This window comes from Amphiura filiformis, chromosome 3 (genome assembly GCF_039555335.1).
Source record: "Amphiura filiformis chromosome 3, Afil_fr2py, whole genome shotgun sequence".
NCBI lineage: Eukaryota > Metazoa > Echinodermata > Ophiuroidea > Amphilepidida > Amphiuridae > Amphiura > Amphiura filiformis.
The window spans coordinates 33741067-33756890 of record NC_092630.1 but is presented as its reverse complement, the minus strand read 5'-3'; the positions used below and the strand labels follow the sequence as shown (position 1 = coordinate 33756890).

General features: G+C 35.8%; 1 protein-coding gene across 2 annotated transcripts in view; it reads left to right on the top strand.

Annotated features, from left to right (window-relative positions):
- The window catches only part of LOC140148399 (prominin-1-A-like), a 114653-nt gene that overhangs the window by 4178 nt on the left and 94651 nt on the right, over positions 1–15824 (top strand). For both annotated transcript variants that reach the window (XM_072170328.1, XM_072170327.1), the window contains exon 2: positions 191–507. In XM_072170328.1, coding sequence (XP_072026429.1) covers positions 240–507 — 268 coding nt within the window. In that variant the 5' untranslated portion in view covers positions 191–239. The remainder of the gene's footprint in view (positions 1–190; positions 508–15824) is intronic.

The window sequence follows — 15824 nt, the reverse complement described above, 5'->3', positions numbered from 1 at the left end:
GGCGAAAGTAGGTGACACAAGTTTGTGATCTGCTGATCTCCTTGTTAAGTTATACTGGCCCATCTGCCTACTGGTGCAATGAAAAAGTTCAGATACAACCCTGAATGAACAACGCCATTGATGTGACTGTGTCAGTGGGTTTACAAATGATTCATTTTTGTGTGTTTTTTTTCTCTTTCCTATTTCACAGATAAATGAATTTCCTTCTATTCATTGGATTATCAAAACTGGTCATCTGAATGACACAATCATCAGCTGCCACAATGCAGCAATTACTAGCACTGACAATAACACTATACTTAACTGTTATACTAATTGGTATCCCTCAAGTGCAAGGAGCATCACAGAATGTCAACAATGATGGGAATATAACTTGGGCAGATCTTCCAGAAGGGGAGGCGTATTCAGCACGGTCTGAATATGATGAAGGCGCATTCCCATTACCAACCACATGGGATTTAATTGATGGCTTCCTGAAACTAATATCACCAGCACCCCCACCGTATGGTAAGTATAAATGATGAGGGATTGAGATAAAAAATCCATACTGTTCTGAAGCACACTCAAGATGTTTTGATGTGTTGAGCATTTCATATTCAGAGCACTGCAGGGACTGCCTTTTGAAAATGAGAAAAGAGCTGTAGAATGCTCTTCTGGTCTCTTCAAGAAGAGCTTCAGAAGAGCTGTTTGCACCTGTGGCCATAAAAGCATAAAGAATTTAACGAGTCATCTAGAGGAGCAATAAATCGCTCTTGCAAATGCAAAGAGCTGTACATGTAGCCTGTAGAGGAGAGATTGCTCTCACTCCTCTCAAATGGCAGTCCCTGGCACGGTGTATACATCTTTTTGGTAAATCCTGGAATCCATCACTGCACACATTGACCTGCACAGTAACAATCATAAACGATACGTTTATCGATGTGATATATATGGTTACTTTCGCAAAGGCTTACAGGATTTACTGAATTGGTGTATTGATTCTGCAAATTGCATACTTCAATAGAAAGCTCTTTCAAGAGTTCAAGGTAACTGGCTCTTCAAGTATGATGTCAGACGCAACATTCCGAGTTTATTTCTGCCATCGACTATGGGATCAACTTGCAAGGATGAGGATAAACCAAGAGATTAGACCCAAAGAGTACAGACTCAAAATTACCCATGTATGATATCCACCATATTAGTTTGTAGCTCATAGAGGGCAAATAGTGTACCTCTGGCATTTATCAGCTACATACAGTCCAAAATGGAACAATAATTGGTATCTTTTAGCTTGAGTGTTGGAAAGGTTTGCACATGCAGCTCTCAGTGGCATTTTGGCAACATGCTACACGTTACCATGCCATCAAGGCCTATTAACGTTATGCAGAATGCAAACAGCCAACCAGGTTTGTCTGACATATAGCGAAATAACCATTTTGCCCTCCATGGGGGATACACAAACATGGAGGGGTTGGTACTCTTTGGTTCTGTCTCATTGGGATGAACACTCACATTATTTTAACAACCTGTTGAAGGAATTTTCAGTGTGCCAGTTAGCTGGTTGCTCAAAATATTGTAATTTCTTCACATGTGTAGGTAATAAGGTATTTAGAAGCAAAAGTGTTGGAGCATTCAATTGCTAATATTTAACAATGCTTTGTCACAAAGAGTAATGGTTTTGGACCTAATTTGAGCTATTTTGGCAAACCGTTAGCACACTACTTTATGTGCACTATCGCCAGTGACTCAGTCACACCAAACAACTTGCTGACCTGACCTAGTGACCTTACAACGAGCCAAGTGATGGTTAGAAATCAGTCGGCCATTACTGAGTCCCGTCTGCACCAAACTGGTGTTATTACTGCCCAATTGGGTGGATTAAATCCGCTTAAAAATTGATGTTGAATTGTAATTGTGTTGTAAGCTTTCATTATTCTTTTGTCTATGTGTAACACGGGTGATGGTATGCAGTTCAATATCCCCGCCAACGCCACATCATTTCACATTTTAGGTGGGATAGACCTAAGGGGGGACCCAGCTATGGCTGCCATTGAGGTGTAGGAATGCGTGAAATTGGATTCGTCACACCGTTGTGTTGCCACTGAGGAGAATAACTGGTGTTACACCACATAGCCTACATGTACCTCTGGAGGTGGACTACAGTTGCGTGATATCCACACCGCATCACTCCGAACTAATCTGTTTCCACACAATACATTTTAAAACCAGTAAAACTCTAAACTAAACCGCATCACCCACCAACCTTTCCCCAGTAGAAACACACTGATAGGCCTAATGAATACTGTTTGATAAAAAACTATTATTTAAAAGTTTAGTCTGTACATGTCTGTACTTGCTTTTATGTTTGAAATTCTGTTTTCCATGCAAACTTGACGTAAAGGAAGTGGTAAATCTGAGAAAGAAATTGCCTTTTTTCCCCTCAGAGTTACAGTTGCATTAATTAGCAGACCTGTCAGATCTGTCATACATTTGGTCTTGTGATAACATTTACAAAGAAATACATGAGTGAGTAACTTTCAACAAACACATTTTTTCCAAGAAAAGTAGGATCTAAGGCACACCCAACCCTGGTTCTAAACTTCTATGATGTATTTGCTATCTTCTGAAGAATCAATGATGTCACATCAAATTTCTAATGCAACAAAAACAGATGAACATTTTTATTTTAATATTTAGCAAGTCTACTAATTTAGCATCCTTCCCACTCCTCTAATTATTGCAAGTTACAGAGCTTTTTAAGCTTTTCCTTCCGATGCACAAAAGTTCTGCAATGAAAGGTGTGGAAACCTCTTTTTCTTTGAAAATTACGCCATCTGTTCTGTGGATGATTTAATGATGTTTTTTCCCATTCGTAAAGAACTGGTAAACAAAGACAACTAAGATTTGTTTTTATTTATTTCTACAATGTACGTATCATTTTGTTACATGGTCGTACAGATCTTTTATCAAACCCTTATACATGTTCATGAATTTGTTGTGATGCTTCTGTGTCCTCTGTGTACTCATGCATACAAACAACTAATAAAACCATAAACAAAACAAAATAAAAATTGAAATTTAATGCATTGGCTTAATAATAACATGGTCATTGACCATCCTTTTTATGATTACCATTATTATAGCAACTGCAGTAAGGAGAATGCACTTCAAGGGACCAGCTAATTAAGAGTGATCATTCCATAATAGAATGATGTCAGTTGTACATGTATTAGCTGTGTATGTTCATTTTGACTCAATAATGATGTTTATAGCAAATTTAATAATGTCAGATACTCTGTTGAATCTCTTCATACAATGTATTCCAACAATGTGTACATTCTGTCAAATGTTTTATTTGCATATATCAATTTTGTTCTGTAGTATTAAGTTTTTTCATATTACTGATTTCTGGTCAAATCAAGGATGAACGAATTGGCAGGAGCACTTGTGAAAGTATCCTTAAAAAATTATGATCATAGGGATATGAACTCTGGTTTACCTTTGACCTCAATCCATGGAAATGATAGGGTAAGGGATGCCCGTAACCGGGGGGTGGGGGGGGGGGGGGGGGGCAAGGGGGCAGACCTAAACAAAAATCACCAAATGGCAAAAAAAGTCCCCCTTTTTTTTTATCCCAAACCCCCAAATAGGAGTTGTTTAGCCCTTTTTTTATCAAAAAAGTCCAAACTTGAAAAAAAAGTCCACTTTAAAAAATAAATCCACCTCCCCAGTTCACTTTTTCACAATCAGTCCCCCTTCCCCCTCAAAATAAATCCTGGTTACGGGCTGGGCTCTTGTAACCAAGTAGTTTGGTCAAAATGTGCTGAAGCATCTGAGAGAACAGATAACTAATTAATCAGGCATGAGAATTTTCAGTTTAAAAACTGAATTCAGTTTTTTTTATAGTCAAAATTTCCGCAACTTTATTTAATTTCAGCCTGTTTTTGGTACTTTTTGCCCAATTTCACGCGCATTTTCAGTTTTTTCAGTTTTTTTTAGGAAAGTGCAGTCTCATGCCTGATTAATGAAGATGGTATATGGTCATTTTCACGGTAAAGGGTGTAACTTTTGATTTTTAGGGTCAAAATTTCAAACCACTTAAATATGTTTCTGTTTACTGTAATCATGCATAGAAGCAACTTAAATTCCAGTAAAATAGTGTTTCAAGGCTTAAACCTTTTGATTTCTGATCAAATATTTGACATTTCCATAACATTTTGGTTAAAATCTAAGAAAAATGTATTTTACATAAGCTCAGAAAATTATGACATGAAAGCTGGAATACATGTGAAATCCCATTCAAAGTAAGTCAACAGATATAAGTTAAATTTTATACCATGTTTTGCTATGTTTGTAATTGCAATTTTGAAAATTTTTAACATCAAGGGTCATTTGCAATGGAAATTTCCCAACCTTAAACATATTTTTTAAGTTTTAATTGGGTTCCTAAAATAATTTAAATGTCTAACTTCATGTACAAATACTACTTGATGAAAGGAACCTCCCAGCCAAGTTTCACAGAAATTGGAGTTATTTTTTAGAATTGGCAATTCAAGCGATTTGTGTTTCGGAGGCTTCAGTTAACAACACAGGTGATCATAAAAGTAAAATATTTGGCTAACTACTACAAGTTGACATGAAAAAATAGGTAAAAAATATCACAATTACCAATTTTCATGCTTTGCTTCGAAGTATTGAATTTCAGTTGTGACAAAAATTAAATTATCACAGCAAGTCATTTTTTTTGTTTCGAGGCTTCATGTTTACAATGGTTAAACATGGCAGAAGTAGTTTTTTGAACAACACTGTTGGGATCATCTAAGCTGTTATTTTCTTGTGTGTATTGAATCAATGATTCTATGCGGCAGATATTGCAGATTTATAACATGATAATTTTTTCACCCATTTGTTAAGTATGGTGTTATTTGCATGTGAAGCCTCCGAAACGGGCTTTCTTGGATATCAGTATATTTTTCAAGCATTAACCATAATATCAATTTTTTTTTTTTTTATGACATTCTGCACATATCATGCAACAATTACAATGCAGATATCAATATGGAACATACCAATTTAGATATGCATAGATGATAATTAAGTTTACTGTTGTTTCGGAGCTTCATTTGTTTCGAGGCTTCAATTGTTAACGGAAAGTTTGTATTGGGTCCCATTTTCAAACGGTGATATATATCTCCATGATTTAAAAACAAGTGACTTGAGGATCTACTTTGCTACATTTTGATAAATAGATTGGATGAGCTCTTTTATTTATATTTGCCCAAGCTTGCTGAACAGTTTGTTTCGGAGGCTTCAAAAACGTTAACGGAAAATCGGCTCTTTGAAGTCAAGATTTTATAAAAATTTTAAAAGCTTGCAAATCAACTAATTTTTGTTACCCATTTCAAGTTAAGATATCAACTGTTATGAATCAAGAAGAAGTGAAGAAATAACCAAGAATTATGAACCAAAGCTATACCCACAAAGTTTGTTAACAATTGTTAACGGAAAATGAAGCCTCGAAACGCACAAATATCAAGTCCGGTTCTCAAAAATACAGGGCTGTTCACAATTAAATCTAATGTGGCAGTGTTTACTGAACATATGACCGTACTTTTCAGGATAAGAAAAATTATCCATGAACTAACTGAAGAAAACACAGGGTTTTACAAAAATGTTACTGTTTTTTACAGTTTTTCAAAATGGCAATATTAGGTACATTTAAGCCTGCTAAAACTGAACGCAGTAACTCCCGAAGATGATTATGCTACCCAAGGTAGCTGCTAACTAGATGACTTATGTGGCCAAAAATCATGGAATTCTGTGGCTTTATTAGAAAACTACGGATCAAAATGTTAAAAATCCAAAGTTACACCCTTTACCGTGAAAATGACCATATGCTAGATGAAGAAAGAAAGGAATGGCTAAATGCGTAAAGGTCAATATAGGCAAACTTCTTGTGGGTATTTTTCTGCTGTGAACTTGTTACAGATGCAGAAGCAAATTTTCTGCAGAGTCTTTAGAACAATGAAGGAGGGCAAAGCGACAAACAAAGCTAATCACTTGAGCGGAGTACTACCAAAAAAGCGATGCCTCTCACATCAGTCACATGAAAAGATGCCCCCAAAATGTGGGACTATATACTGGCCTTGACTTTTCAAATAACAGGGAAATAGCTAGGAAGAACTAGACATGTACCTGTAGTGCTGTTCACACATACAGAATCATATCCATGGTGGAAGAGACCATGTTGATTTCCTGAAAAGATGTATACCCTTCTTCCTCTTAATTTTTTTCTTTTTTATTCTTTTTTCCATTTCCTTCTTCTTTCTATTCTCATTTTTATGCCTTTATGCCTCCACCGGAGGTATTATGTTTTCTGGTTGTCCGTCTGTCCATCCGTCCATCTGTCCGTCGGAGCTTGCGAGTGCAGTTTCTCGGAACTGGTAAGGCGTATTGTGATGCAATTTGGTGGAGGGGTGGCAATTGGTGGCCTCCAAGTTTTAGCAGGTTTTCGTCACAAAATATGGTACCTAATTTGCATAATTTATGCATATCAAGCAAAATAAACTTGTGTACAGATTATCTGGAGATCTGTACGAGTTACAGTGATGAAACTTGGTGGAGAGTAGTACAGCCAGAGGTTCTTGACCTGATTTGCTCTTCAGCGCAAAATTTGTGTAATCGCAAGGTGTCATCCGAGGTCAAATCACCATATATTGTTGCAGGTTCATGAAATTTGGTGGGAAGGACTACTGTAGGAAGAAAAAAAATGTCAAGGTCATTTTGGGGTCATCCAAGGTCATCCGAGGTCAAATTGCCATAGATTGTCGCAGGTTCATGAAATTTTGTGGGAACGACCACTGAAACAAGACAAAAATGTCAAGGTCATTTTGGGGTCATTCGAGGTCATCTGGGGTCAAATCGCCATAGACTGCTGCAAGTTCATGAAATTTGGTGGGAACGGCCACCTTAGTGAGGTAAATAATGTTAAGGTCATTTTGGGGTCAAGTGAAATTGCACCTGTTAAAATGATGTGCGTCAAGGTGGAGGCATTGCGGCCGACACTTTGCGTCGAGAATCGCGCAGGTCGAGAACCGCGAAATTCTAGTCTCCTAAATTTTTCTCTTTTTCCCTTTTCATGCTCTGGGTTGCCAAGTCACCAAGCCATCCACTTTGGAAAGCCCTATCTACATGTATGCCACTGTAAAGCTGTGTTTTAAACATACATTCTCTGGTTAATTGAATACTGAACATTGCCTTGTAAGTTGTATTGATTTCTGATATTGAATGGAACATTATTATAGCCAAATTAATGTGTTCAGTCTCAAATTGAATTGTAGAGATGTCAATGATGTAAAAATACATTTAATATGTTCATCTGTCTGTCTGTCCAAGCTTGTGAGCATGAACTGGTAAGGCGTATTAGTAATATGACTTGGTAGAGGGATGGCAATTGGCGGTCTTCAAATTTTATTCCATTGCAAAATATGCTAATTATGTAGCCAATTTGCATAAATTGAAGCTGTCCCTATACCAGGGTTTTTTGGATATTTTTGGATTAAAAATATTATCTAATAAAAATATAGATAAATATATAAATATTATAATCAGTGTTCGAATTTAGGAAAAATAAATGGTTGTCCCACGGACAACCAGATTACAATTTCTGGTTGTCCGTCTAAGTTTTTGGTTGTCCGTAGGCCTACAAATGTGACTTTTGGCTAGATTTATGGTTGTCCGGCGGACAACCGAATTAGTATTTTTGGTTGTCCGGCGACTTTTTTAGTTGTCCCGGGCAACCGGACAACCAAAATTTCGAACGCTGATTATAATTATATTGTTTGCCAAATGAAACAGCTAAATCCTAATCCATTAGTTTGTACTAACTGGCAGTAAAGTTTAATATTGTTACAATTTTTCTTCCCTGTGGTGAGCGTACACAGCGTAATCACAGAAGTGTGGCTCTGATTGGCTGATTACGCGTCAAAGTGTGGTTCATCGCAGAACAGCACTCGTGAAGGGAATAAAAAAGGTTTGCTGTATGTCGCTCATTAACAGGGTGCGCATCGGTTTATTTATTTACTTACTTATTTATTTATTCAATTTATTTACAATGATTTTCAAGGCTTGAAAAAAATTTAATTTCCTGGAAAGCAAGCCCGGGGAAGCAAGCTAAATTTCCCACAATTTATAGCATGTTTTTATATACAATCCCTCCAAATACCAGAATTTTTCTCCAAACACTCAACCCAAATTCCCAAATTCCCCACTTTTTCGAGCCATGGCGATTTTGTTAACTAGTATTTTAAAAGCTCCTTTCAATCATGTTGAAATTAGGCTTGTGTTTTATAGCATAACACAGAAGCTAATTGGTTTCAGGTTTTTGAAGAATATAAAAGGGACCTTATTTCAATCCAGCAGAATTCAGTATGCCTCAGCCTAGTATTGTAATCATAATGGATTATATAGCATCAACTGAAACAATCTTACTATTGCCATAGTGATAAATGGTAAGCAAGCAACAGTCAGATAACAGGTGATTTTAGCTTAGTGTTTTCCAGTATCTTGCGTCTTACATGACAGAAATGACCACATGCATGTAGACTTGTGTATACGTTGTCATAGTGAAGATTGTCCAGGGAGGATGTTGCACACTTGTGACATGCACTACGTGTGTATATTTATGTCATACCTAGGCATACAACATTAGGCCTATTATAATCCTATGTCACCGATTTCTACACATGCAGCTTGCTTTTCAGTTTGTGGAATGTATTGTACAATAAATAGGCCCCTACTCCTGTTGTTTAAAAAAAATTGATTATGTTGATTGAGAAAAGGAGTTGAAACAAGTTTATAAAAAAATGACCTGGCCATTGCACTTTTGAGATACACATTCATGTATGAAAAGGTTTATTTTTTAAAATTCCAAATGCTTTGTTTTTATTGTAGCATTCAATCGCAGGGACTTTCAAATTAAATAGATGCCAACCCTGAAATTCTAGCCTCAAACCATTTCCGATGGAGATTTCTGACCCTAAACCTTCAGTTTCACATTTAAAGCCATAATATACACGATTTTTGTATTGCCAAAAATTATTTAAATATCGGTAACAAATGTCAGGAATTGGTTTCTGGTCATTTTAAGCCAAAATAATGAGGTAAAATGTATCATCCTTGCTATGTGTTGTTCTAAATGTCTTACATGTATAAGGCATTAATTTAAATTGCTCAGTGTTGTAAACATGTGTAAACATTATGTCAAAAATCAGGTTTGAAAATATAACAAAAAAAGCACCCAAAATTCATTTAAAAGAAGTATTATTAGCCCTGATTAACCTAAGTAACCCTAATGGCATTGGACTGCCATCCTTTAGGTTGCACAGTAATAATAATAATAATAATAACAACAATTAACAACAACAAAGATATAAAAAGAAACACCAGCAAACACTTTTGGCCATCATGTACATGTAGATTATTGAATATTAATGTCAGGTAGATAATATCACTTTTAGTGTGTAATTAAAGTAAGAAAATTGATTACAGTGTTATTGCTTCAGGCACATGCAGCATTACGTATTGCATGTTAAATGATGCCAAGAATTTGATTGAAAAATATTGATTTGTTTTTGTTTAGTCGCTGGAGACTCCTAGGCAACAGAATTGGACTCTTTGAAAACAATGTGGGTGAATAACATTATGATAGTGATATGTAGAAATTACCATACTAATCAAGGTATTTTGCCTTTATAATATAAAAAGGGTGTTTGGAATTTGGGGGTGCAGTGCAGTGCAGTGCACTTCTTAGTGCAGTGAAAAAAAAAGTTTGTACACTTGCTCAAAACATTTTAAATATGTCATACCAATCAGGCCCGTAGCCAGAGGGCTTCGAGGGGTTCGATCGAACCCCCTAAAGTTTTCAACAGGGCTTCGAGGGGTTCGATCGAACCCCCTAAAGTTTTCAACAAAAAAGGAGAACACCAGAAATGTGGGCAAAATGGCAATTTTAGCATAAAAAGTTCAATTTTCCGCGCACTTCGCATGCATCATCCCGCTAATTTTAGGATCAGATTTTTAGTGGGATGATTTGAAAATCCCCCGGTGGCCGGTTCACCGGTGGCGTAAACGTGGGACAGGGGGTCAGTGGCCCCATTTTTTTCGACAGGGGGCTGCCCCTCACTTTTTATCAAACACATAATGTCATGTGTGTCACATAAATAGGCTATGCTATACCCTGAAAAAAGTGTAAAAATTATGCACCAAATGGCATCAATTGGGCCTTCATTTTGCAAAAGCTTCTCACTTATGGCACATCCCCCCTCAGACATCCCCCTGCATCGTCCAAGTGCAAGGCAATAGCCACAGACGCAGCTATTTGCATTTTCTTCATCCGCCACTGACTGCCCCCCCCTTACTTTCACAATTGATGTTTAAAAATGGTAAGACTTCCATGCTTACGGAAGCTGTATCTGGTGGTGCATGGTCTTAATGTTGCATCTTTATGTGCCAATGAATCGAAAATGTATGCTTTTAGTGCACCAAAATGTCGAAATAGGTTAAAAATCTGAGTGGCATTTCAACTGTCAATCTTTGTTTTGTTTGGTCGCTAGCGTCTATGCAACTAGACTGTATTCTACGCAGGTTTGCACTGTGACATGAATCGTGCATGTAATCACAATATTTCACATTCGTGCATTCTGGACTCATATTATTCCACCAATTTGCTTCAGCTATCTTGAGCCATTTGCCTGAAGAGTAGGAAAGAGTGAAATAGTGATTTTTAAATCAAGAAATATGGGGGGGGATTAAAAGTTTATTTTTCCAGTTTCAAGTACATCTTAGTGTTATGTCTCAAAAAATCTCAAATTTGGGTGTGGAAGAATAAATGTGTCTTCCTGTATTCTACCCTTAAAGGCCCATTCAGTGATTTGCTCATCCTGACGATCATAAAAATTCAGATTTTGGTACCTTTGTCGTTGTCATAGATGTGATAACATAGCCTGCTAGTGGCTCAGCCGAAAGCTGTGTATTTAAGACAAAATAAGACATTTACATGTAATCTGTAATTTATATACTGTCAGTATATAAATTAGCTACAATTTGAATGGGGCTTCACCATTGTCAATATTGCTGTTGCCAACTTTTTCATTTTAAAATACCAAATGACAATTTGAATGACTTATCCTTCACTTTAAAGAAATTTATAAACAATTTTAATTTTTTACACTTCCGCTGGAATCGCTGAATGGGTCTTTAAACCACTATTTGTCAGCCCAATGTTCTGGATGAAAAAATGAGCTAGAATGATGTTCTGTGATAGATTTTATTTTGAATTAATGTGCTTTGAGGTGTTTTTACTTGCATGAATTTAAAGCTATGCCTTCATCAATCATATGGCAGATATCAAAATAGGTTGTTCTTCAGAAATAGATTCACTTTACGCAGTGGAATTGGAAATAAATGTTCAAATGCAATATAATGTACTACACGTACAATCGTACATACATAATATTGTTCTAAATTGACCTATGATCAGGTTAACCACATGTTATGAGGTCATTGCTAATTAGCAATTTACTGACATCATTAGTTTATAAAACAAGTGTATTTGTTGTACAAATTAGTCAATTTAATCAATATAGTTGTCAGTGTGTCACAATTTCTACACATTTATTGATTCATTTCTATTTCCAGCTGCCTTTTGCTTATAATGCAACCTTTCTGAAAATAAGAATTTCGTAAGTGGTTATTATTGGCAGCTTTTCTAACCAGAGCAAGGTCAAGAGCAAATAAAAATGAGAATTTCTGGTTAATTTATTTTCCTAGTTCATTTTGTTTGTGTAACCACTGCTCCAGTTAAGTGAGTTAAGTGTGTATTTTGATAATGACAAATTTGAAAAAAGTTAAGAATGGAAATTATTGTATTTTTCACAGGCTGAAGCTGCAAGACAAGTTGAAGAAAACACAAATATAATAAAATCTAGGGTAGGAGTTTTGTATTTGACCTCGAGGAAGATCATACAAAAGAACAAAATAAACAAGCAGAGCTTACAGAATTGAAATTGAAAGAAAATGACAAAGATACAGAATGACATTTTATCTCATAAATATCAGGTTGAAGGTTGGAAATTCGTCTTGATTCTCTAGCTAACTCAAAGTGATCGTTTAGTCAATTTTCATTATCATCTTGGTGCATATTATTTCTTGTCATACAGTAAGGCATTTATATCATCTTTGCCTTCAGTACAATATTGGTTATATTGTTTTAAGGTGACTTAATATACCCTTGTCCAGGCTATCTTATCAGTTCACCTGTGTAAATAGGAAAGATTTGCATCCTTTCATCAAGGCAGGAACTGTCACTCCCTCGTCTGTAGATCCAATGCATAAACTGGTTAGTTAGCTGGATTGTGAACATGGCTTAGGATTCAGGAACATGATATACTTTGTCCTTTCTAAATTGTTTAAACAAATATGTTATATGACTGTATTGTAGCTACTATGCTCATCTAAATTTCTACTTAAGGTGGTACTACACCCCTTGATAAATTTGTGACTATTTTTGCATTTTTCTCAAAAAATAATAACACACTGGTAACAAAACTTATGTATATTATAGGGGCAAGGAATCCAGTTACTACACTGGAATTTCAGTGACTCAAGACAAGCGGTACATTATTTTATTTATAATAAGAAAAGAAGTACCGCTGGAATGTACCTCATTTCTTGACATATATAATGAAAATTCCTCAACTCCCTCCCCTTTAAAATTTAATACCATATAGTGTGTAGTTTCAAGCTCTTTGGCAAACACAAAATGGGTAAGTAATAGAAGCATAGCATTGAGGCAAACTGGTCAAATAGATTTTAGGGTATAACATATGAATTTAAAATGAAGCAAAGAGTATGAGACCTTGCAATTGTGTAGGGTATGTTTTATAATATAGACTGCAATACGATGTCACTCATAACAGAGTCATCCTCATTCAAATAAAATTCTGTCCTCCTTAAGGTAACATGGGAAAATTGGTATGACAATACAATAAGCCAGGGATTTTCGGGCGGGCTCGCGGGTACCCGCCCAAGATTACGAGTGTCCCAGGACCTAGACCTAAATGCTAGGATCATTCATGGTTGACCTAGAAAAAAAATTGCATGATTGTTTGTGTTTTTAATATGAAAATTGATCATTTGTATTCATGTCATACTCTATTAATGATATCAAAATGCATTCAAATTCAATACATTTTGGTATCATTAATAGAGTATGACATGAATACAAATGATCAATTTTCATGTTAAAAACACAAAACATCATGCAATTTTTTATATTTTTTTTAGGTCAACCATGAATGATACTAGCATTTAGGCCTAGATCCTGGGACACTACAAAACCGAAAAATTAAATAACTTACAAAATTAAAAAACTAACTCAAAGTGATCGTTTAGTCAATTTTCATTATCATCTTGGTGCATATTATTTCTTGTCATACAGTAAGGCATTTATATCATCTTTGCCTTCAGTACAATATTGGTTATATTGTTTTAAGGTGACTTAATATACCCTTGTCCAGGCTATCTTATCAGTTCACCTGTGTAAATAGGAAAGATTTGCATCCTTTCATCAAGGCAGGAACTGTCACTCCCTCGTCTGTAGATCCAATGCATAAACTGGTTAGTTAGCTGGATTGTGAACATGGCTTAGGATTCAGGAACATGATATACTTTGTCCTTTCTAAAATGTTTAAACAAATATGTTATATGACTGTATTGTAGCTACTATGCTCATCTAAATTTCTACTTAAGGTGGTACTACACCCCTTGATAAATTTGTGACTATTTTTGCATTTTTCTCAAAAAATAATAACACACTGGTAACAAAAGTTATGTATATTATAGGGGCAAGGAATCCAGTTACTACACTGGAATTTCAGTGACTCAAGACAAGCGGTACATTATTTTATTTATAATAAGAAAAGAAGTACCGCTGGAATGTACCTCATTTCTTGACAAATATAATGAAAATTCCTCAACTCCCTCCCCTTTAAAATTTAATACCATATAGTGTGTAGTTTCAAGCTCTTTGGCAAACACAAAATGGGTAAGTAATAGAAGCATAGCATTGAGGCAAACTGGTCAAATAGATTTTAGGGTATAACATATGAATTTAAAATGAAGCAAAGAGTATGAGACCTTGCAATTGTGTAGGGTATGTTTTATAATATAGACTGCAATACGATGTCACTCATAACAGAGTCATCCTCATTCAAATAAAATTCTGTCCTCCATAAGGTATCATGGGAAAATTGGCATGACAATACAATAAGCCAGGGATTTTCGGGCGGGCTCGCGGGTACCCGCCCAAGATTACGAGTGTCCCAGGACCTAGACCTAAATGCTAGGATCATTCATGGTTGACCTAGAAAAAAAATTGCATGATTGTTTGTGTTTTTAATATGAAAATTGATCATTTGTATTCATGTCATACTCTATTAATGATATCAAAATGCATTCAAATTCAATACATTTTGGTATCATTAATAGAGTATGACATGAATACAAATGATAAATTTTCATATTAAAAACACAAAACATCATGCAATTAAAAAAAAAAATTTTTAGGACAACCATGAATGATCCTAGCATTTAGGCCTAGATCCTGGGACACTACAAAACCGAAAAATTAAATAACTTACAAAATTACCCGAAAATCACACCCCTACAATACAATAAAACGTGTGATAGGTATGAATGGTTGTTGAATCGATCTAGAGACCTGTCCCTCTGTCATCTTAAATTATCTTAGAACTGTCCTCCAGCATGGCTGCCATTTCAGTTGTTTCGTTTGGTTTATTGCATACATGTACACTCTACAGTAAGCCAAATAATTAAGGTACCAGTTGTGTTCACCCCTGTTTATCCTAAATAAAGACAAGTATGTCAAAATTAAAACAAGCAGCCACTACATGTACCTGGACTCTTTAGCTCTGATTTAAGACCTTATTTGTTGAAATTGGTTGAGAATGAATTAAAGAAATGGCAATCTAAAACCTAATGAAGAAACAAAATCCAAAGTTGCACCTTTGTGTTCTAATCAATGAAAGCACAACACTAGTTTTAACATGCTAATCAATAGAAGCACAGTTCTCTTGTTCGTGAAGGCTTTGTGTACAACTCAATAGGGCATGCAATGCAGCAAACTGCAACTTTTAAATTGGTATCTTCCTTGGGTTTATGGATCGTCATGTTTTTATTTCTAGAACAATTTCAACAAATGAGGTCTTAAATTTGAGCTAAAAGATGCAGCTATTGGGTGCTGGTTTCAATTATGACATATCTGTCTTTGTTTACGATATTTTACGAGGGTGAACCCGGGGGGGGGGCACTTCAATATGAAATGTATATACATGTAGGTGTAGGGCTGGCACTTTCGCACTATAAGGGGCATTCGGTGAGAGCAAAATGTAAAAAATATGGGGTCATTGGGTGAGAGCATGATTTTTGGCATTCGGTGAGAGCAAAATGTAAAAAATATGGGGTCATTGGGTGAGAACATGACCTTTTTTAAAATGGAATCTTTAGCTGAGACCCGAAACAGCGCCACAAAAACCTCGAAAATCGAATTTCTCGTTCTAAATGGCTTCAAATTTCATTGTTTTTTTCAAAATAAGGAATAAAATTAGTGAAAATGAAAGTTGCTGTTCAAATTGAACTTGTAAGGGTCTTTGGGTGACAAAGCAAATGGAAAAATAGGGGGTCTTCGGGTGACAGAGCATGTGTTCGTAAAAAAATAAGGGGGTCTTAACAGCCCTACATACGCGTCACCTTCAAAGTTGGGGTGC